Genomic DNA, 23,839 nt, shown 5'->3' on the forward strand with positions numbered 1-23,839 from the left:
CCAGGTGAGCACATTGTTACCTGGCTGCTCCGATGCTGGGATAATGGGGCCAGTAGTTTGGAATTAGAGGGTAAGAAAGCCAAGCAGTTGGGATCTCTGTCTAGGGAAGGGGGCATTGACAAGGCGATTGGGAGAAAAACACAAGTCCTCAGCCTCTGGAGGCAACTTCTGTCAGGTGTAAAGGAAAGATACCTCTTCAAGGATGAAGTTACATGTCACCAAGGCAAGTGGACCACCATGGAGAGAGGTATCCAGTACCTGAGGGAATTAGCCGTGCTGGAGGTGATTTATAATGATCCAGAAAATGCGCAGTCACCCACAGATCCAGATGAAGTCCAATGCACACAACTGATTGTCGGGGAATGCAGCGGGTCTGCAGAATGCCTGATGATGCATGAGCAGCTTGACCTTGAGCAGCTTGTAGTGTATCCTTGAGAGTCTGGAAAGTCCCGAGAATAGCTGTGCAAACAAGACAATGATAAGAGGAACCGTCCTGACGACTCAGCAGGGAAACTGTTACCCAATCATGAACTGTTAGTTACTAACTAAACCAATCATATATGAACACATACTTTGAAGAAGGTAATAAAAAGGCTTGTTAGAACAATAAAATACCCATTTTGCATAATCTGATGTTTGTCGTGTCCGTCTCTACTGCGACAAATGGTGACCTCGACACAGGCAAAGTGATCATTTAAAGGCAATAAATCTGGCACTAGGGAGAAGTATAGCGGCGGGAAGAGCTGCGAAGTATAGTGGCAATGGGAAGAGCTGCGGAGACGGAGCCCGGTGAAGCTGAGAGCAGAGGGAGTCTGCTTGATCCGGACCTAAACTTCGACACCTAAAAAGGTGAGCCACCGGGGACAAAACTGTTAGAATGGGGCAACAATTAACAAAAGAAGAGGAGACGATTTTGTCTACCTGGAAAGCCCTATTAAAAAGAAAAGGGGTTAAAATCACAGAACAAAGCCTGAAAAGGATTTTGATATGGAGTAACATGCAAGGCTTTGAAGCCACAACAGTTACTGCATTCAGTGTAAGTTCATGGCAAGCAGTAGGATGGAAAATATTGGATGAGGTCTCTAAAGGACAGACAGAGGCATGTGAGTTGGCGATCATATGGTGTCTATTAAGCGAGACCCTGAAGGAATGGAAAGCAGAATGTGATGCGAATGATGAGCAAAAGAAAGATGAGAAGCCAGAAAATGTTAGGAAGGGAAAAGATTGTGGCCAAGGAACAAATGAAGCTGATGCCGCAGCATCAGCAGTAGCAGGCAGGAAACCCCTCACGGGCAAAAGCAGATCACACCCTCGTCCACCTCCTCCTCTGCCACCATTAAATACTTTACGGGGTGATGAGAGGCCCTCCCCACCTAGTGGTGCAGCAGCAGAAAGGGTGACTCCATCAGCCCCCCCGAGGAGGAAAATACGGCACATCCGGCGAATAACACTGAGCCGGAAAGTGAGAGCAAAAATGAAAGTGAGGGAGGAGAAGCTCTAACTGCTGCTATGCGAACTCTGCATCTTGCAGATAAAACCGTAATGAAAAAAGCCCAGTCATGGACTCAAAACAATGTCATTCCAAATTTCATGCTAATGGGCAGCCGCTACAGGAAAGCCACAAAACGAGTGCGAGAGGGCGCGCGAGGAGAACAAATCCCCTCCCGACAGCCGGCCAATTCCTCTCTGAGAACAATTGTCAGCTGCAACAGCTGGCTCAGCAGGGTTGGATGTATCCACCGCCGACACAGTAACTCTAGTCACAAAAGACATCGTTAAGGTCCCTCTTAATGCAAGGGGTCCTATAGGATGGGGACTGAGTGCACTGCTACCAGGAAGATCAAGTAGCACGTTAAATGGAATAATCGTGCATGTGGGAGTTGTTGATGCTGCTTTTACAGGTCAAATTTGCGCGATGATTTCGACCCCCTACCCACCAGTAACAATCCCTAAAGGTACTCGCATTGCTCAACTTGTTCCTTTTTCGAGTTCTATTTCAAAAGCAGAACAGCAACTGCGATGCGATGGAGGCTTCAGCTCCACGGGACCCCCTCAGGTCTGCTGGTCTCAGACTGTCTCATCATCCTGACCACATATGACGTGCACGCTGTCGAATCACGGAAGATCTCCGACTACAGTAAGGCTTGCAGGGCTCCTGGACACCGGAGCTGATGTGACTATTATTGCCGATTATCTGTGGCCATCTACCTGGCCAACAGAGGAGGCTGGTATGGGAGTAGTGGGGCTGGAAGGATCCACACGAGCAAAGATGGCAGCCACTCCAGTTCCGATTACCAATCCTGAGGGCCAACAGGCAGTTATTAAACCATATGTGATGGCAGCTCCCCTCAGTTTATGGGGGAGGGATTGCTTATGGCAGTGGGGGGTGAGAATTACCACAGATTTTTAACGGGGGCCACTGTGCTGCAGGGTGTTAGACAACCCATGCTTGTTTTAACTTGGTTAACAAATAACCCTGTGTGGGTGGATCAGTGGCCCCTACCAATTGAAAAAATTAAAGGCCCTGCAAGAATTGGTAGCAGAACAACTAGCTGCCGGACACATTGAACCATCTCACAGTCCGTGGAATACTCCAGTGTTTGTGAAAAAAAAGAAATCAGGAAAATGGTGATTTTTGCATGACCTGTGGCAAGTCAATGCTGTCATGGCCACGATTGGGGCTCTGCAACCAGGCATGCCTTCACCTGCCATGATCCCTCAAGATTGGGAAATCATTGTCATGGACCTTAAGGACTGGGGTTTTTTACGATACCATTAGCTTCCCAAGACAAAGAAAAATTTGCATTTTCTGTGCCTTCTATCAATCATGCAGAACTGGCAAAAAGATACCAATGGAGAGTTCTGCCGCAGGGCATGAAAAATTCGCCAACTATTTGTCAATGGTTTGTAGCACAAGCTCTGTCACCTATAAGGGAAAAATTCCCTACTAGTTATTGTTATCATTATATGGATGACATTCTGTTAGCATCAGACAACAAGGAGCAGTTGAATGACATGAAAAATTTGGCCAGGAATTCGTTACAACAATATGGATTAGTTATTGACCTTGAAAAAGAGCAAAAAATAGAACCCTGGAAATATTTGGGAATGACAATTACAAGCAAGCAGGTTGTGCCCCAACCTGTGAAACTCAACCTTGTGGTTAAGACACTCAATGATGTACAGAAATTAATGGGATCCTTGAACTGGATCAGGCCCTATCTTGGACTGACCAATTCGCAGTTACAACCTCTATTGGACTTATTAAAAAATTCCAATGATCCAACAGAACCCAGAATATTGAATAAGGAAGCGTTAAATGTAATTCACAGGGTGGAACAATGTATATACAAGAAATTTGTTTCTCAAATTGATCTGTCTCAATTGGTACAATTCTTTGTACTAATTGACAAAACTGTGCCATTTGGTGCTTTGGTGCAGTGGAATTCTGAGTGGGATGACCCATTACATATTTTAGAATGGATGTTTTTGTCATTTCTGGCCACGAAAAACTGCTCCTGGCTTGTTTGAACTTATTGCTGATGTAATCATAAAAGCCAGAAAACGATGTGTAAAACTAACAGGGCGTGATCCAGCTATGATTGTTTTACCTGTTCAAAATTGGTATTTTAAATGGTGTCTGGCACACAATTACGAGCTGCAAGCGGCCATGGCAGGTTTTCAAGGGCAGATATTGTATCATCTACCGTGACACCCGCTACTGAAATTTGCTCGAGAAATACCATTTGGTCAGAAAAGCTTAAGCCAGCCGGAACCTGTGAAAGGCCCCACTGTCTTTACAGATGGTTCTGGAAAAACAGGTAAAGCAGCAGTAGTATGGTATGAAAACAACTGGAACAGCAAAGTAGTATATCAAAATGGTTCTCCACAAGTAGTGGCACACTGAAGCAGCAGCTTCATAAACAAAAAGGGGGAATTGTGGGAGATTTCATGGAAAATGGGGGACATTTCTTTGAGCCTGATTATTTAGAGTTAGCATAAGTAGGCCGCAGTTAGCATGAGCGGGCCAGAGTACGTGACAGCTGCAGTATGAATGGACTTTGAACCACCAGAAAAACAACGGACATAAGGAACTTGGACAGTGGAGCAATTAATAAACAAGATAACAGAACTGCAGAGGCAGGAAGGAGCTGCAAAAGCTTTAACACAGTTCTTAATTCTTAAAGCTGTCATTTCGGCTTAGAGCATTTAGCTGCATGGTGGGGACTTAGGAGTTGGTTTATATCTTTGTTAAAAATCGGACTTTCTTTTATTCTTGTGTATTTTATTAGGTATAATGTTGCTTTTACTGTGTTTAATTAGCTGTGTTCATAGATCTTTGCAAAGGGCAATACAGCAGGTGTTAATTGACGAAACACAAAAAGGGGGAGTAGGGAATCTCTCCACAAGAAAAGTTAGCTAAAGCCAAAATTAGGGGTAAGGTCATGGTTTTAGTTAAGAATCTAGAAACAGGGCAATGAGAAGGTCCATTTCCATTGATAAACTGGGGGCGAGATTATGATTGTGTTTCCACAGATACAGGCCCACAATGGACTCCCGCTCGATTTGTATGACCTTCATCATCTGGAACATCCTAGATGGTGCGGCAATATGAATACCACCTCAACCAAAAACTAACGTGTAGGTCACCTTGGCCAACATAACTGGTCAAGATTCTCTGTGCATTGCAACCGCATCACAAAGCCCATGAACCAATAGACAAGATGGCTATGACTCATGCAGCGTGCCTGGCCAGCGAGCACGTGTCATTGGTTGCAACTGAGGCGGATTTTGGCACCCGCTGGCCATGTGTGCTGAAATCCATTCCTCTGCAAATGTATAAATACCGGGATTTTCCAAAGAGCATCGGGCTGGTGTACGGCAAGGCCATCATTGCCTCTGTGGGGACGCCCACGGAAAGCTGGCAGCTACCGATTGCTGGGCTGAGTTTGCGGAGCAAGATGGCACAAGAATGTACAGATGGTCCATCTTCCTCACAGTCCTTGGATGGACGTAGTCATGGATACCACCGCAAACCAAAGAAAACATCTGGATGACCCTGGCTGACGTGACCAGACAAGATTTCTTATACCCTAGCACAGCAACACCAAGCAATCCCTTTTTCACAGGTTTAATAGGGGGTTCCACTGACATCAACAAAGTTTAAGAACTTATTGATGGAGACCCCTGTGCAGCAGGTCATGGACTCAGTGGATGGGAATGCCTGGTTTCCACGGATCACGCATTCACCCTCATTGCCACCCCAGGAATCACAAATTCTGGGGTCCCTGAATACAGACTGGTGTAGTATTATCTGCTTTACTGTTAGACGTTGATAGTGTCACACATGCTACGCTACAAAATAGAGCTGAAATTGATTTTTTGCTTTTGGCACAAGGACATGGTTGTGATGAGTTTGAAGGGATGTGTTGTATGAATCTATCCAATCACTCAGAATCCATTTACAGTAGCATTCAATAATTAAAGAGGGAAGTCAGGAAGTTGACAGAAAGCGATGAGTTAGATTGGCTAACAAAGATGTTCGAGGGTTGGGGATTGTCTGGATGGTTGATATCTCTGCTCAAGACTGTGGGGGTAGTGATCTTGATTGTGATAACTGTGCTCCTAATGTTACCCGGTCTTCTCAGCCTTCTGCAAAGGGCCCTGCAGAGGGCTGCCAGAGCAATATTTTTAGCACAAATACAAAAAAAGGGAATTGTCAAGGAATGCAGCGGGTCTGCAGAATGCCTGACGATGCATGAGCAGCGTGACCTTGAGCAGCTTGTAGTGTATCCTTGAGAGTCTGGAAAGTCCCGAGAAGAGCTGTGCAAACAAGACAATGATAAGAGGAACCGTCCTGACAGCTCAGCAGGGAAACTGTTACCCAATCATGAACTGCTAGTTACTAACTAAACCAATCATATATGAACACATACTTTGAAGAAGGTAATAAAAAGGCTTGTTAGAACAATAAAATAGCCATTTTGCATAATCTGATGTTTCTCGTATCCATCTCTACTGCGACAACTGATGTGGCGGAAGTTTCTACAAAGTGCACCACCAACCTATGACAACTCATTGGCAGTAATGTCCTGGAAAGAAGGCTATGGACAAACGGTGGACAAAATGGCTGTCCTACGCCAGCAGTATGAAGGAAGTCTCTCTTCCTCTCTATGGGCCTGTATCTCGGCTGTAGAGGAATTGTCCTGAGAGTTCCAGCAATTCGAAGTGGATATGTCCTCCTCCTCACCTGTACAGGCCCGCATCGCAGTTATTGGGAGTAAGCGTTCCTCTGCCCAAGAGAGAGGAGAGAGAAAGTACACACGACGGGCTAACCTGTGGTTTTACCTGCATGGCCATGGAGAGGACATGAGGAAGTGGGATGGAGAACCTACCTCAGTCTTGGATGCACGGGTACAGGAGTTGCGAGAAAAAGCAACCAGAAAAGAGAATTCTTCTTGGAAAACTGCTGCTCCAGTTTCCCGTGAGCAGTCCCCCAGACGCAGTAGATGGGCTGATCTCATTTCTGATCCCCTTGAAGGGACTTCTGATTCACGTTTGCAAAAAGTGAGTAATGGATATTCTAACCAGGATTAGAGGGGCCCTGCCTCCAGCCAGGTGGAGGAGAGGGACAAGCGAGTCTACTGGACAGTGTGGATTCGATGGCCTGGCACATCAGACCCACAGGAATATAAGGGTCTAGTGGACACTGGTGCACAATGTACCCTAATGCCATCAAGTTATAAAGGGGCAGAACCCATCTGTATCTCTGGTGTGACAGGGGGATCCCAAGAGCTAACCGTATTGGAAGCTGAAATGAGTCTAACAGGGAATGAGTGGCATAAACACCCCATTGCGACTGGCCCAGAGGCCCCGTGCATCCTTGGTATAGATTATCTCAGGAGGGGGTATTTCAAGGACCCAAAAGGGTACCGTTGGGCCTTTGGTATAGCTGCATTGGAGACGGAGGAGATTGAACAGCTGTCTACCCTGCCGGGTCTCTCCCAAGACCCTTCGGTTGTGGGGTTGATGAAGGTTGAAGAACAACAGGTGCCAGTTGCTACCACGACGGTGCACTGGCAGCAATATCGCACCAACTGAGACTCCCTGATCCCCATCCATAAGCTGATTTGCCAATTGGAGAGCCAAGGAGTGATCAGCAAGACTCACTCACCCTTTAATAGTCCCATATGGCCCGTGCGGAAATCTAATGGGGAATGGAGACTAACAGTAGATTATCGTGGGCTGAATGAAGTCACGCCACCGCTGAGCGCTGCTGTACCAGATATGTTAGAGCTTCAATATGAACTGGAATCAAAGGCAGCTAAGTGGTATGCCACAATTGACATTGCTAATGCATTTTTCTCCATTCCTTTGGCAGCAGAGTGCAGGCCTCAGTTTGCTTTCACTTGGAGGGGCGTCCAGTACACCTGGAATCGACTGCCCCAGGGGTGGAAACACAGCCCCACTATTTGTCATGGACTGATCCAGGCTGCACTGGAAAAAGGTGAAGCTCCAGAGCACCTGCAATATATTGATGACATCATCGTATGGGGCAACACGTCAGAAGAAGTTTTTGACAAAGGGAAGAAAATAATCTAAATCCTTTTGAAGGCCGGTTTTGCCATAAAAGGAAGTAAAGTCAAGGGACCTGCGCAGGAGATCCAGTTCTTAGGAGTAAAATGGCAAGATGGACGTCGTCAGATCCCTGCGGATGTGATCAACAAAATAGCAGCTATGTCCTCACCGACTAATAAAAAGGAAACATAGGCTTTCTTAGGTGTTGTGGGCTTTTGGAGAATGCATATTCCAAATTACAGTCAAATTGTAAGTCCTCTCTACCAAGTTACTCGGAAGAAGAACGATTTTAAATGGGGGCCTGAGCAATGACAAACCTTTAAACAAATTAAGCGGGAGATTGTTCATGCAGTAGCCCTTGGACCAGTCTGGACAGGACAAGATATTAAAAATGTGCTCTATACTGCAGCTGGGGTGAATGGCCCTACCTAGAGCTTTTGGCAGAAAGCACCTGGGGAGACCCAAGGCCAACCCCTGGGGTTTTGGAGTTCGGGATACAGAGGATCCGAGGCTCGCTATACTCCAACTGAAAAAGAGATATTGGCAGCATATGAAGGAGTTCGAGCTGCCTCAGAAGTGGTTGGTACTGAAACACAGCTCCTCTTAGCACCCCGACTGCCAGTGCTGGGCTGGATGTTCAAAGGGAAAGTTTCCTCTACACATCATGCAACTGATGCCACACAACAAGCTCGCATAGGAAACTCCAGTCGCCCAGGAATTTTAGAACTGATCATGGACTGGCCAGAAGGCAAAGATTTTGGAATGTCGCCAGAGGAGGAGTTTACATGGGCTGAAGAGGCCCCGCTGTATAATAAACTGCCAGAAAATGAGAGGCAATATGCCCTGTTCACTGATGGGTCCTGTCACATTGTGGGAAAACATCGGAGGTGGAAGGCTGCTGCATGGAGTCCTACATGACAAGTCGCAGAAACTGCCGAAGGAGAAGGCGAATCGAGTCAGTTTGCAGAGGTGAAAGCCATCCAGCTAGCGTTAGACATTGCTGAAAGAGAAAAGTGGCCAGTACTGTATCTCTATACTGACTCATGGATGGTGGCAAATGCCCTGTGGGGGTGGTTACAGCAATGGAAGCAGAGCAACTGGCAGCACAGAGGTAAACCCATCTGGGCTGCTGCACTGTGGCAAGATATTGCTGTTCGGATAGAGAAGCTAGTGGTAAAAGTACATCACGTAGATGCTCATGTACCCAAGAGTCGAGCCACTGAAGAACATCAAAACAACCAGCAGGCGGATCAGGCCGCCAAGATTGAAGTGTCTCAGGTGGACCTGGACTGGCAACGTAGGGGTGAGCTAGTTATGGCTCAGTGAGCCCATGATACTTCAGGCCATCAGGGAAGAGATGCTACATATAGATGGGCTCGAGATCGAGGGGTGGACTTGACCATGGACACTATCGTGCAGGTTATCCATGAATGTGAAACATGTGCTGCAATTAAGCAAGCCAAGTGGCAAAAACCCCTGTGGTATGGAGGGCGATGGCTGAAATATAAACAGTGGGAGGCCTGGCAGATTGACTATATCATACTCCCACGAACACGCCAAGGCAAGTGCCATGTGCTTACAATGGTGGAAGCAACCACTGGATGGCTGGAAACATACCCTGTGTCCCATGCCACTGCCCAGAACACTATCCTGGGCCTTGAAGAGAAATTTTTATGGCAACACAGCACCCCAGAAATAATTGAGTCAGACAACAGGACTCACTTCCAAAACAACCTCGTAGACACCTGTGCCAAAGAACATGGCATTCAGTGGGTGTATCACATCCCTTATCACGCACTGGCCTCTGGAAAAATCGAACGATACAATGGACTGCTGAAAACTACATTGAGAGCAATGGGAGGAGGAACTTTCAAGCATTGGGATACACATTTAACAAAAGCCACCTGGTTAGTTAATACTAGAGGATCTTCCAATTGGGCTGGCCCCGCCCAACCAAGTCTTCTACATACTGTAGAATGATATAAAGTGTCTGTAGTGCGCATGAGAAGTATGTTAGGAAAGACAGTCTGGGTTAGTCCTCCCTCAAGCAGAGCCAAACCCATCCAAGGGATTGTTTTTGCTCAAGGACCTGGGTACACCTGGTGGGTGATGCAGAAGGATGGGGAAGTTTGATGTGTACCTCAGGGAGATTTGATTTTGGGAGAGAATAGCCAGTGAATTGGGCTGTATGATATTTAACTGCTAAATAACCTGCCAATGTATCTATAGTGTCTATATGCCATATCAAGGGTATTACTGTAAGAATTATCCAAATGACTGAAGGATGGACTTTGAAACTGAGCCAAGTACAACAGCGATAGAACTTGAACTGGCGCCCAGCAATTTCCTCAAGATCAACATCTTCGACCTGCAGACCAAGGGTGTGGGTTGCACCAACTGTACCAGCCGCAAGCTCCAGAGGCAGCATACAACAACTCAACACCTCACACCATCTCTCCTATCCTGAAGAACTGTTACAACAGATGAACCCCCAAAGTCATGGACTAAATAAAATTGATGGACACATTAGAGGGATGGGGGGGGTGTCCATATACATATATATATATATAAAAGAAGGAAAGTGGTAGTGGTTAATTGGAAAATGTAGGATCTGGGCATGATGTAGATGGTATAGAATAAGGGGTGGATAATGTCCTGGGTTCAGCTGGGATAGAGTTAATTTTTACAGGAACCTGGGAGGTGGCGGGGGGGGGGGGGGGGGGGGGCATAGCCGGGGCAGCTGACCTGAACTAGCCAAGGAGCTATTCCATACTATGTGACATCATGCTCAGTATATAAATGGGGAGCAGGCTGGGGGGACCCATCTCTTGGCTTTCGGTGGGGGAAGTGGCGGACCTTCGGGTCCCGGGTGGTGAACAGTTGCACTGTGCATCACTCTTTTTGTATACTCTTTTATTAGTACCGTTGTTGTTGTTGTAACTTCTCTTTTTGTGTTGTCCCAGTAAACTGCCATTATCTCAACCCTCGAGGTTCTGGGGTTTTTTTTTCCTTTTCTCTCCTCCGATTCTCCTCCCCATCCCACCGGAGGGGGGCGGGAGGAGTGAGCGAGCGGCTGCGTGGTACTTTGTTACCGGCTGGGCTGAAACTACCACACTCACATGCAGCACAAAGTCCTATGCAGAAAACCAAGGTCAAGAGGGAGATAAGCACCAAATATGGGATCACAGATGCCATCAGCTGCAGTGCCTGGGGTCCCTTCAAGGTTACATAACCCCCAGCACATACACAGACACCAGTGGATTAAGCCACCTCCCAGAAGAGTTGTCACCCACTCAGGGCTTTCAAGCAGCTGTTCCCAGGCACCAGAGCTCACACCAAGGCCACTCTTGCAATTGGGACAGCTACTCCAGACTCCCCTTTCCTCCTGACCAGACCCAATATGGGGATGAGTCAATGCTCTGTCACTACATCATGCTGCAACTCAACCATTCCCAATCAACAGCCAGCATCTGGCAGCAGGCACTCAGGAAGAGACTGGGAGCCCTGGCTGCTACAGGCCAGCCCACGGGGGCACCAACAGGTCAAGATCATGAGTGGAGAGTTTCTTGGTCATGGACACAGTTCTCCCTGCTACCATCCCCAACAAGCTAAGCCTGCTTCAGGCTGTACAAGGCAGCCCAGCCTGCTCCCCCCTGCCCTTCTCAGGGCTGAGGAAGACCAGGAAAATGGGAGTGAGTGTAGGGCAGGAAAGGCCTCACTACAGAGCAACCAACTGACTTTACAGCGGAGCAGCTGCCACTGAGACCCCAGGAACCATCTGCATGAATAACCATGTTCACTTTGATTCCAGCATGAAAACTGAGCACACAAAGAGAAGTGGACACAGGACCTTCCCTTCCCTCTCCTCCCTCCCTCCCCTCCCCTCCTCAGCAGGCCTCTTCCTTTGAGTCACTGTCTCTGCACAGGCAAGGTGACACCTTGCCAGCCACTGAAGCCGACCAGCTCCACAGTGGGGACAGTTGTCAGGAAAGTAGCAGCAAGACCCCCGGTTAGTGTTTCTCCAGAGGAACACTTCAGGACTCTTGCTTCTTGGCGTCCTGCAGCAGACTCCTCCCACTGCCAACAAACACCCAGCAAGAGCTCTAACCTCAACTGCTGAGAAACACCATCACAATGAGCAGGGAACAGCTGGCTCTGGTCCTTTTGTGCAGTGCTGAGGCATGGAGCTGGGGATAATCCCTGACTGCTGTCAGCAGACGCTTGTTGCTGGTGGCTCATGTATCCCTCCCAGCCCCAGGGAGGCAGGAAGACAACCACAGCCTCAGCCAATGAGCAGGTCAGGTTCCCTGCATCTCCAATGCTACCTGAGCTGAAGCTGGCTGAACAAGGTGCTGATGGCACAGTCCACACGCATCACCAGGGAGATCCCCAGCAGGAGGCACATGCTGCTCATCACAAAGCCCAGCAACCCAAATAGGAACCTGCAAGCACAATAGATGTGGTAAGGATATCATGGCCAATGTGTCTGCAAGGACAGGCTGCTACCCTCTGTAAGAGACTGAATTGTTATCCTGAACCATTTGCCTCAAAGATTGTTAGGTGTGAGGGTCTGGGCCATCATCTTAAGGAACTGTGAACTGCTTATCTCGAGCCCTTTGTCTCTAAGATAGCCTGTTTAAGCAGGACACTCCTCTGTCCATAAGGACGATTACCAGGCCATTGAGACATCCAGGGGAGGAAATGGGCTGGAGCTGATCTGGTGTTGATCACACGAAGGTTGTGTGATAAACAAAACCTGCAGCGCATGACATCATTGAAATATGCCCTATAAAAACCCATAGAGACAAGCTGTGGGCGGCTTTCTTCACCATCAAAGAATTGAAGATTGAGGACCAACGGGACGCCGCTGGATCTGTGGTGGTGACTATCCTAGCAATCCTATCCCGACTGCTTGCTTGATTTCTACCTTTTCTTCCATTCTATCCTATCGCCACCATTTTCCACTTTTGATACTTTTGATAATAAAGGCTATTTTGACTATACGGCATTTGACCTCATTTGTGTCTTAATCTCGCTCTTGGGATCATATCAAAACCTTCCCCAACATTGGATCGGGACACCCTCAGTCCCAGCAGACTGATTTTCCTGACACTGAGAGGCTGCGGCCATGTCTGAGGCCATGTAGCAGATCAAGCAGGAAGTGGCAATGAGGGTGCAGCCCCCCACCATATGCAGGGGATGAAAGTGGGCCCAGGGCTGGGTGCACACAGCCTGTGCCTCCTGCAGGTAGAGCTAGAAGTGACCGATGAAGCTTCCCAGGCTGAACTCCAGCTCCAGAGGCACCAGTGTCGCCCCTTGCACCTGAGCCAAGAGCTGAGTGTGCTCCTCCATGGCACTGGAGAAGAGCTCTTGCAGGTGCTGGAGCTGCTCTGCTGGCGGGTCATGAGCCACCAGCAAGTAGGAGTGCTCGAAGCGGTCCACCTACAGGAGAGGGGACACAGGGTCAGACAGCAGCACTGGGAGCACTGGGAATGGGATTCACTGCCATCTTCCTCACTCAGCCCCTTCTGAATGGAAACCCCAATCTGCCAACCCCTGCCAGGACAGACCCATCCCCAGCTGCATCACCTGGGGCTGATCACCCAAATACAGGATGTGACTGGCAGGAAACATAATCCTTCTGCCAAAGTGACATCCTTCTCAAGTGACATATCCATCCCAACAGCCACACTGACTCCTCTGTCACCCAGTTCTTCACCTGCAGGTGCACCTCTGTTAATGTTGTGCATCACTAAGCTTTTGTGCAGAGTCTTTGGTAACAATAAAGCAAATGTCCCCCAGAAGTTCAAGTCATTACTAGCTATTAATCTGACCCCAATGTCAACTTTTACATTGTTTGTCTGAGGACAGACATCAAATTAAAAGCTTATAGTGGATCAAATCAAACTGTTTCCTCTTCTTAAATACAGGCACATTAACCCACTGTACCATAGGCTAAGGAGGGTTCATTCTGCATCTTACTTCAAGAGGACAGGAGCAGAGGCAGCTATGATCTCAAAGTTGTAAAAAATCTTATGAGGGCATTACCAGGGCAGAGCGTAGATCTGCTCAAGCCCTGAAACACACTGATACCTTCATGGGGCTTCCAGTCGCCTCAGAGTGCAGGCAGAATCAGCCTGCCCCTGCCCACGAATGGCAAACATATGCACCAGCTCTCTCCCAGGGCTGCACGACCTCCCTAGTATGCTAAAGCTTCTTCAAAACCAATATGATCAAGCCAGAAACTTCCTCAGACAACTGAGTGCATATATTTAAACAGGCAGGACTGGATAACACTAATTCCTAATAAATATCCTCAGTGACTAATGGACAGTAAAGTACATTATCATCTTTAAATGACAAAGCACTCTGCTTCTCTATAAATACACAGCAGAGAAGCTGAACACTTCTGCCTTCCCATCAGCAATCATATGAGGGGAACAGACAATCCAATATGCTGGACAGACCCTCCTCTTAAGGAAGTCTGCTGCCTCCCTGGGGCCTGGGTTAAGGACATGTGGAATGATTGCTGGAGGTGACTTATTGATATGTCCCCCTCTTAATGGAAGGTAAACCTCCAGGGTGGATATGCAAGGAATCTGTTCCATAATAATTCCCTAAGCAACATAACCTGCAACCTTAGATGTTAGCAACACCAGGGGAGCTTGGTATGCTGACTGAGAAACAACACGGAGGGTGGAGCGGAGTGGAGACACCGCGGCCAGGCTCTGTGATATCACTGCAGGGATGGGGAACTGGAACTACTGGAACAAGAATGGAAGGTCCCTGTGTTGAATCCACTGAAGCAAGGAGATGAAATAATGGGGGTTATGTCAACGCTATTGTCTTACTTCTGATTTATATCAGAAGTGCCCAGTTCTGGAGTAGTGACATGCTAAATCATGTTCTTTGGGTGAACTTTGCTCATTATAATCTCATTATAATACCAAAACACACCTCCATCCCAAAAGTTACCCGCCCCCAAGGTGCAACCACCACCCCCCCACTGAGCATGCGCTCTGAATTTTTTCTAGTATATACCTTTAAAAGCAAAGCGAGAGAACTTTATACCAATCAAAGTAAAGGTATGTATGACTAGAGTCACTCAAGCCCCACCTAAATAGGAAAAATAGGATAAAAAGGCCCAAAGAGAGGGGGACTATTAGGGAAGATACCATCATAGACAAGTCGGGAAGACATCACTGACTTCTGGGATCAGTCGATGGGCTGAACCTCTCTTCCCCCCCTAGGGATGCCTATTGGGTAAGATTCGAACCCTCTGTTATACCAGGTGCTTTCCCAGGAAACTTAGAATTCTTTAGAGCTCTTTACTTTCATAATTTAATGTGCTTGTAATCGACTGTATTATTATTTGCACATGCTTTGCAGACAGTGTATTTATCACTGGCAATCCAAAAGAACCTGTACTGTTGCTTTAATAAACTGCACTGCTTATTAATCTAGTTGTGATAGTTCGTTAACACAACCAAACTCCCTAAGTCTGGTAATCCTCGTGCATTGAACGTGGCTAAGCCAAGAGTGCAGTATGCTATTAAGTGCATCCGTCATCGTGATAGTTCAGCATATTGAACGTGACTGGACTTATATCGTTGAATTGGACATTACTCAGAAATTAAACCTAGCCACCCCCAGCCCTCTGACATCTGAGGATAAGCTGGAACACAAGGGGGTTTATTTTCTGCCAAACTTCTTTACCCTTTAATGAAACAGGACATCACTAGGAAACTTCCTAGCCTGGTATGGCCCTCAGACTATTACCCATTATTGTTCTTCCATGTGGGTGGTGATGAAGCTGCAACGCGTAGTCCAAGGGCAATCAAAAGAGACTTCAGGGCCTTGGGACGGTTGGTAAGGGAATCTGGAGCACAGATAATTTTTCCTCTATCCTTCCAGTTGCAGGCAGCGACATTGGAAGAAACAGATGGACCAAGTCTATTGATATATGGCTCCGTGGCTGGTGTCACCTCCAGAATTTTGGGTTTTTCAATAATGGGATGTTCTACACGGCACCAGGCCTACTGGCATTGGATAGGATTCACCTTTCTCAAAGGGGGAAGAGGGTCTTTGCTCATGAGCTAGCAGGGCTGATTGACAGAGCTTTAAACTAGACTTGAAGGGGGTGGGGAATAATATCAGGCTTGCCCGTGACAAGCTGTGGGACAACACATCAAGGTTAGAGGGATGGGGTGCTAACAAAGGCCCTCAGCCTGTTGCTCTGAGATGTGCTGGGTACACTGGAGCACACTTGAAGTCTTACGGAGATGAGCCAGGGGCTCCTGAGGTAATAGGAGCCAACAGGGAAACACCAGTGAAATACCTCAAAGGAATTAAGGTGTGTTCCTCTAAGAAGGTGACACAGCCAACAGCCCAGCTGAAGTACCTCTACACCAATGCACACAGCATGGGCAACAAACAGGAGGAGTTGGAAGCCACCGTGCTGCTGGAAAGCTGTGACCTAGTTGCCATTACTGAAACCTGGTGGGATGAATCCCATGACTGGAATGCAGCTATCGATGGCTACAGGCTGTTCAGAAGGGACAGGCGAGGAAAGAGAGGCGGAGGGGTTGTCATCTACATCAAGAAATGGATAGATTGTGAAGAGCTGTCTCTGAAGAATAGCCATGAGCAGGTTGAAAGCTTATGGGTAAGAATTAGAGACTGAGGCAACAAAGGGAATGTTGTGGTTGGTGTTTACTACAGGCTGCCCAATCAGGGGGAGCCTACTGATGAAGCCTTCTGTCGTGGTTTAACCCCAGACAGCAACTAAGCACCATGCAGCCGCTCACTCACTCCTCCCCCACCCAGTGGGATGGGAGACAGAATCAAAAAAAAGTAAAACTCATGGGTTGAGATAAGAACAGTTTAATAGAACAGAAAGGAAGAAAATAATAATAATAATAACATTACAATAATAATAATAATAATAAAAGGATTCGAACATACAAGTGATGCACAATGCAATTGCTCACCACTTGCCGACTGCTGCCCAGTTAGTCCCCGAGCGGCAATCCCCCCAGCCCCACTCCCCCCAGTGGAATACCCTGTTGACCATTTTGGGTCAGCTGCCCTGGCTCTGTCTCATCCCAACTTCTTGTGCCCCTCCAGCCTTCTTGCTGGGTGGGCATTAGAAGCTGAAAAATCCTTAACTTAGTCTAAACACTACTTAGCAACAACTGAAAACATCAGTGTGTTATCAACATTCTTCTCATACTAAATCCAAAACATAGCACTATACCAGCTACTAGAAAGAACATTAACTATCCCAGCTGAAACCAGGACACCTTCTTACTCCAGCTGCAGGAGACATTGCGCTCACAGGCTCTCATCCTGCTGGGAGACTTCAACCACCCCAATATCTGCTGGAAAAGTAGCACAGCAAGCTCTAGGCAACCCAGGGGACTCCTGGAGTGCATTGAGGATAACTTCTTAAGCCAGATAATAGACAGCCCTACCAGAGGGGATGCGATACTGGACCTGATGGTCACTAACGCAAGTGAGCTAATTAGTGACGTCAAGATTGGAGGCAGCCTGGGCTGCAGTGATCATGCACTGGTGGAGTTCGCAGTCCTGAGGGATATGGGTCAGGCGAAGAGGTAAAGTCAGGACCCTGAATTTTAGGAAAGCAAACTTCCAGCTGTTCAAGGAGTTAGTCAATAGAACCCCCTGGGAAACTGCCCTCAGGGACAAGGGAGCAGAACAGAGCTGGCAGATCTTTAAGGATGCTTTCCATAGAGCGCAAGAGTTCTCAATCCCCAGGTGTAAGAAATCAGGAAAGGAAGGCAAGACACCAGCATGCATGAGTCAAGACTTGCTGGTCAAACTAAAGGGCAAGAAGGAAATGCACAGGCAGTGGAAGCAGGGACAGGTATCCTGGGAAGACTATAAGGATGCTGCCTGGTTGTGTAGGAATGGGGTCAGGAAGGCCAAGGCGCAGCTGGAGCTGAACTTGGCAAGGGACACAAAGAATAATAAGGGCTTCTACAGGTATGTCAGCCAGAAAAGGAAGGTCAAAGAAAGCGTACTCCCCCAACTGGCAAACTGGCAACAACGGACGAGGAGAAGGCCGAGGTACTCAACAACTTTTTTGCCTCAGTCTTCACTGGCAACCTCTCTTCCCACACCTCTTGAGTGGATGGACCTCCCACTGTAAGAGAAGATCAGGTTTAAGACCACCTGAGGAACCTGAACATACATAAGTCTATGGGACCTGACAAGATGCATCCCAGAGTCCTGAGGGAATTGGCTGATGTAGTTGCCAAGCCACTCTCCATGATATTTGAAAAGTCATGGCAGTCAGGTGAAGTCCCCAGTGACTAGAAAAAGGGGAACATTGCACCCATGTCTAAAAAGGTGTTTGGGGTTTGTGTGGTGAGGTTTTGGTAGCAGGGGAGGAGCTGCAGGGATGGCTCCTGTGAGAAGCTGCTAGAAGCTTCCTCAGCTTTCGGGTCGAACCCGCCTCTGGCCAAGGCCGACCCAATCAGTGACGGTGGTAGCACCTCTGGGACAACATATTTAAGAAGGGGAAACTACAGCGGGGGAGGAGATTGGAATGTGAGAGAAACACTTATGCAGTTACATAGGTCAGTGAAGAAGGAGGGGGAGGAGGTGCGCCAGAGGAGGTGATGCCCCTGCAGCCCATGGTGAGGCGGCAGGCTGTCCCCCTGCAGCCCATGGAGGTGAACAGTGGAGTAGATGCCCACCTGCAGCCTGTGGAGGACTCCATGCCGGAGCAGTCGGATGCCCCCGAAGATGGCTGTGACTCCATGGGAAAGCCCGTGCTGGAGCAGTCTGTGACTGAAGATTGGCCCGTGGAAGGGACCCATGCCAGGGAAGTTCGTGAAGGACTGCAGCCTGTGGGAAGGACTTATGTTGAAGAAGTATGTGAAGGACTGTCTCCCATGGGAGGGACACCACGCTGGAGCAGGGGAAGAGTGAAGAGTCCTCCTCCTTGAGGAGGAAGGAGCAGCAGAGACAATGTGTGATGAACTGACCCCAACCCCCATTTCCAGTCTCCCTACGCCGCCGGGGGGAGGAGGTAGAGAAAACCGGGAGTGGAGTTGAGCCAGGAAGGAGGGAGGGGTGGGGGAAGGTGTTTTAAGATTTGGTTTTACTTCCTAATATCCTTGTTTTGATTTGATTGGTAGTAAATTAAATTGATTTTGTTTTTTCCCCAAGTTGAGCCTGTCTTTTGCCTGTGACCATAAGTGGTGAGTGATCCCTCCCTGTCCTTGTCTCGACCCAGGAGCTTTTCTTTATATTTTCTCCTCATCCCACTAGGCTGCAGGTGAGCATCTACTCCACCGTTCACCTCCATGGGCTGCAGGGGGACAGCCTGCCATCTCACCACAGGCTGCAGGGGCATCACCTCCTCTGGCGCACATTCTCCCCCTCCTTCTTCACTGACCTATGTAACTGCATAGGTGTTTCTCTCACATTCCAATCTCCTCACTCACTGCAGGTTCCCCTTCTTAAATAAGTTATCCCAGAGGTGCTACCACCGTCACTGATTGGGTTGGCCTTGGCCAGAGGCAGGTCCGACTTGGAGCTTGGGAAGCTTCTAGCAGCTTCTCACAGGAGCCTCCCCTGCGGCCCCTCCCCCACTACCAAAAAACCCCATCACACAAATCCAAAACACATGCCAAGAGCCACAATTTACGGCCCTCGTGTCCTCAATAGAGGCTCTGGCTTGCCCTGGCACATGGCCTGCTCCATTGCTTGGGCTTCTTTTATTCCTGGTATAGTCATTCAAATTTTGTCATTCAGCTGTTGGGGTTCTGTATTTCATTGTGCTTGGTGTAAACTGTTCCTTCTCTATCCCACTTTACTGTCACCTGTTACATGGTGTTTCTTTTATTTAGTCCTTTGTTACTGTTTTCCTTCTGTCACTGATCTAGAATAGCTTTTTAGCTAATACTGCTTCTCCAAAACTGAAGCAGCATCAAAACACCCATTTGTATTCTTGAATCTCCATTAAGAAAACTTGCTCCTAGTCATCTTCAGCCTTGAGGAAACAGCCTTCCCAATAACCAAATCCACCTCTGACCATCTATGACCAATTCTCACCCTGAAGCAAATGCCACCTTCCAGGCCAGTGTTTTCCACACCACAGCACTCACCACCAAGTACTAAGCAGGTATCTCCAATTTCTCTTTTGAGAAAATGATACTGCCTTTTACTGGAGCAAACACTGCAAGGAGGTAACTTCAAAATAAGCTCCCCACAAAGATAACACCATGTCACCACTCCACCTCCACCAAACAGAAGAGGTATTTGCTTAAAAAGCCATTCCTTCTCCTCTCTAGTTCAATGGGGAGGCCTACCGTAGGCCATACCTGCTTGGTGTTGATGTGATAGATGGAGAGCTGCTGCAAGGCTGCAGACACAGTGTCGCCATCCCCAGAGAAAAGCTCAGCCAATCACCTCCACAATGTTACTGTAGGGGGTGGGCACAACCAGCAGCGGGGCCACAGTGGGCACCAAGTTCACCTGGGGAATGGCCTCAGGCTCCTGGAGAGACAGGGGAGGAACTGGAAATTCAGAAAGAACACAACAGTGTGGCTTTTCACTCGGGCTAGAGGACAGTGGGGGAGGCATCCCTGTTCAGAGGAGAATCTGGGAAAGCCAGAAGGGGAAAAAACACAGGGGAAGGCAGAAGCACAGCTCAGCCCTCCCTGAGTGCCCTGTGGAGGGGCGCATGCCTGCTGGGAGCTGCAGGTCCTTAGGTCTGGCCCTGGCTGTCTAACAGCTCACCTAGCCTCACTCAAACACCCCTCACAGCTGGAGGGGCCTGAACATGGGTCCCTAACACTTCAGTCACCTGCATCCTGTGTCAGCCTTTCCACTGTTCTCTTGGGAAAGGTGACAAGACTCCCAGGCCCTCTCAATCTAAACAACAGTTACTCTCTGTAACCCCAGGATGCAGTTTTCATCCTGGATACCACTTCAGACAGTGGCAGCTAAGGATCAGCTTCTTCTCACCTCAGGAGGGCCAGTGCCAAATAGGGGTGTTTTGCTGTACACAAACAGCGCTGCATTCATTTCCTTCTCACTGTTGCTGCCATGGTCTCTGGTCTCTGTCATGCCATGATCCCCAGCCACCAGAAGAAGGGTGTCATTCCCCAGGTGATCCACCAAGGACCTGTCACCAGGATAAGGAAGGTCAACCCTTACCTGGGCAGGAGCCTAGGTAGCACAGGTGGGAAAGGACATGTCCCTACCAAGCCTGCCTGCACCACAGAGGTGAGGCCCACAAAAGGATCTGAGCAAAACTAAGTGCTGATACAGAGCTATAACAACTGAGCCAGGTACCAGGGCAATGGATGCTTCAAAACTGAACTGAAAATTCAGAGCCCTGAGACAGAGTGGACTAATCTTGCCTAGGTCCCCTGTGAACAGTAGCTGGTTCCTCAAGGCCTTCAGGGATCTCGACAAAATGCAATTCAGAAGGAAGGTTCCCAACAGGAACAAATTTCAGGCTGCTTCTATTTAGGATTCGTCTATTGCATCATGTTGTGTGAGCAATCTCCTACTTTTAAGGAAAAAAGAGGGGATTTGTCCCTGAAGGATGCATTAAGTATGACACAATGTATACTGCACTCTCAGATGCAGCAGGGCAAGTTACTCACGCCTTCCAGCAGCAAAAATTAAAGCAGTCCTAAGAGTCAAAAGCCACAGCATTTGGAGCTGAGGCACAGCTGTGTGATCAGGATTTCTGAATCCCATTCTGCCCTCTGACACAAAGGCACAACTCATGGATCTGCAGCACAGTAAATGCAGCATTCCCTAGCCAGGGTCCTCCAAGTGCTTCTCAAACATTAGACAAACCTCAGTGTGACAATCTCCATTTTAGAGACTGAGAGAGTGAGGCTCAGCTGTACTCTAGCTGCACCATCACCTGACAGTTTGGTTGAGAACCAAGGCTCCAAGACCTGAAGACAGCCTTACCTCTGAAACCAAACCCTGTTCTCTACCATTCCCCCATGAACATATCTACACAACTGAGACTGCCCCATAGCTGGGGTTTCAGTTGCTGCTGGCCAAAGCCATTCTCCATGGTAACAGGAACAGTAAGTGTTCCCTGTTGCCCTCTGCATCTGTAAATGCCTTGGGAACACCCCACCAGCCTGGCTGAAGGAAGAGGCCAGCTGCCCCCCCCCCCCCCCCCCCCCCGCACTAATCACCTGAGCATCTCATTCATCTGGGTGAGCTTCTTAGCCATTTCAGGATGATGAGGTCCATATTTGTGCCCACAGTGGTCCATGCTCAGGTAGTGAGCAATCACCATGTCCCATTCACCACTGTCCACTGCAGAACAAGAGCAGCCTTGTCACACACTAACCTGGGATTCAGGCACAGGTTTCTGGTTGCCTCTGGAAACTGCCATTTCTTTCCCTCCTACCATCTGTCCAGGCAGCCACACAGTTAAAGTTAAGTGTGAAGAAAGAGTTGCTGCTCCTGCTCCATCCTGGCAGTGTATTTCTAGGACAGATGTAGAAGTCTAACCTGTAGCCTTGTTCCATCAAGCTGCACTCTCTCCCAAATTAAGGAAAGGTATTTACAGAAGCAGTTTACAGGCCCTGAAAGCTGGCTTATCTGTGGAAATCCAGCTAGAGCACTGTAATCCCCAGGCAGCAGTGTGTGACTGCCCAGCGCCACTCCATAACAGAAAAAACTCTTCAGCCCTACCCCAAACTTGCAGTAGGACCTCTGCATCACATAAAGGGTTATCCAGGCCCTGGGGAAAAAGCTGCTTACCAGTTGCATAGAGATGTTGCAGGATCCCATTGTACACAGTGTGAAGATCCTTCACGTTAAAAGAAGTGAAGAAATACGAGCAGAAAAACTTCTTCAGTGTTGAGGTTTAACCCCAGCTGGCAACTAAGCACCACACAGCCGCTTGCTCACTCCCCCCCCCCAGCAGGATGGGGGAAGAGAATCGGAAGGGTAAAAGTGAAAAAACTCGTGGGTTGAGATAAAAACAGTTTAATAATTGAAATAAAATATAATTATAATAATAATTAAAAATTGTAATGAAAAGGAAAATAACAGAGAGAGAGAAGTAAAACCCAAGAAAGACAAGTGATGCAAATGAAAACAATTGCTCACCACCAACCAACCAATGCCCAGCCAGTCCCTGAGCAGTGCCCTCCTGCCAATCTCCCCCCTAGTTTTATTGCTGAGCATGATGTCATATGGTCTGGAATATCCCTTTGGTCAGTTGGGGTCAGCTGTCCCAGCTGTGTCCCCTCCCAACTTCTTGTGCACCCCCAGCCTACTTGCTGGTGGGACAGTGCGAGGAGCAGAAAAAGCCTTGACTGTGTAAGCACTGCTCAGCAGTAACAAAAACATCCCTGAATTGCCAACACTGTTTGCAGCACAAATCCAAAACATAGCCCCATACTAGCTACTATGAAGAAATTTAACTCTATCCCAGCCAAAACCAGTACATTCGGGAAGAGTCCTTCCCAAGTGTCATCACCCATGAAAACCACTCTCCTTCCCGAGGCAGCAAAAAAGGAATTCATGAGAACAGGGAGCCCACCCAAGTCATGCTGTTGCCCACACTAGCGCAAAAAAGTCTGGGCATTTCCAGGTCATGGTCTGGAGCACTGGCTCCTCTCTAACCCACACTCAAAAGCGACCTAAAATTAAAATCACCATCTGGTTATAAATGAGTTTGAATACAGGGAGTGACCAGCCCTGTTTCTAAGCCTACAAGTGCCCCTCCCACTGAATCCACCAGCACAACCTCATTAGTTATTGTTGACCTCTGACACATCACCCCAGCAGAAAGATCTGGTTGAACAGGCCAAAAAGCAGACTGGTACCCATTCATACTACCGCAGCACTTAGGAAGGTGCAGCGGAGAGCAGACAAATACTCGCCAAAGGCCCCACAACCCCACTGTAAAACACAAGGCAGTAGATGGCTGCTGACAAACAGGGGCTGAGTGGAAGCCATGAGTCCTGGACTCTGACTTTAAACACAACACTGGTGGGTTTTCATATGCAGAAAAGAGAAGGCAAAAATGTGATGCACTGCATGGTAGCAGTGGGGGGATCGGCTTGGAAGCAGTAGAGGCAGGCATGGTGGGGCTGGGAGATTGCCAGGTGGTGCAGGAAACTCAGCTTGTTCTCATAGGGCAGTGGGCTGACCTTGGTTGGGTTAAACCAGGCAAACTCAAAATGGAGAGCATTGATGACAACAAGCACAGACTTGGAAAAGCACTGGGGCACCCAAC

At 48.2% G+C, this 23,839-nt stretch overlaps 1 protein-coding gene across 1 annotated transcript; it reads right to left on the bottom strand.

The window, feature by feature from the left end:
* Positions 1 to 10,427: 10,427 nt before the first annotated feature.
* Positions 10,428 to 23,123, bottom strand: LOC126035232 (GPI ethanolamine phosphate transferase 3-like). Its single transcript, XM_049793469.1, is given in 7 exon segments — positions 10,428 to 13,020; positions 19,932 to 20,015; positions 20,017 to 20,106; positions 20,578 to 20,737; positions 21,780 to 21,903; positions 22,354 to 22,444; positions 23,046 to 23,123. Coding segments are annotated over 7 exon segments (1,020 nt in total). The 3' UTR covers positions 10,428 to 12,627.
* Positions 23,124 to 23,839: the final 716 nt, after the last annotated feature.

This window comes from Accipiter gentilis, chromosome W (genome assembly GCF_929443795.1).
Source record: "Accipiter gentilis chromosome W, bAccGen1.1, whole genome shotgun sequence".
Taxonomy (NCBI): Eukaryota; Metazoa; Chordata; class Aves; order Accipitriformes; family Accipitridae; genus Astur; species Astur gentilis.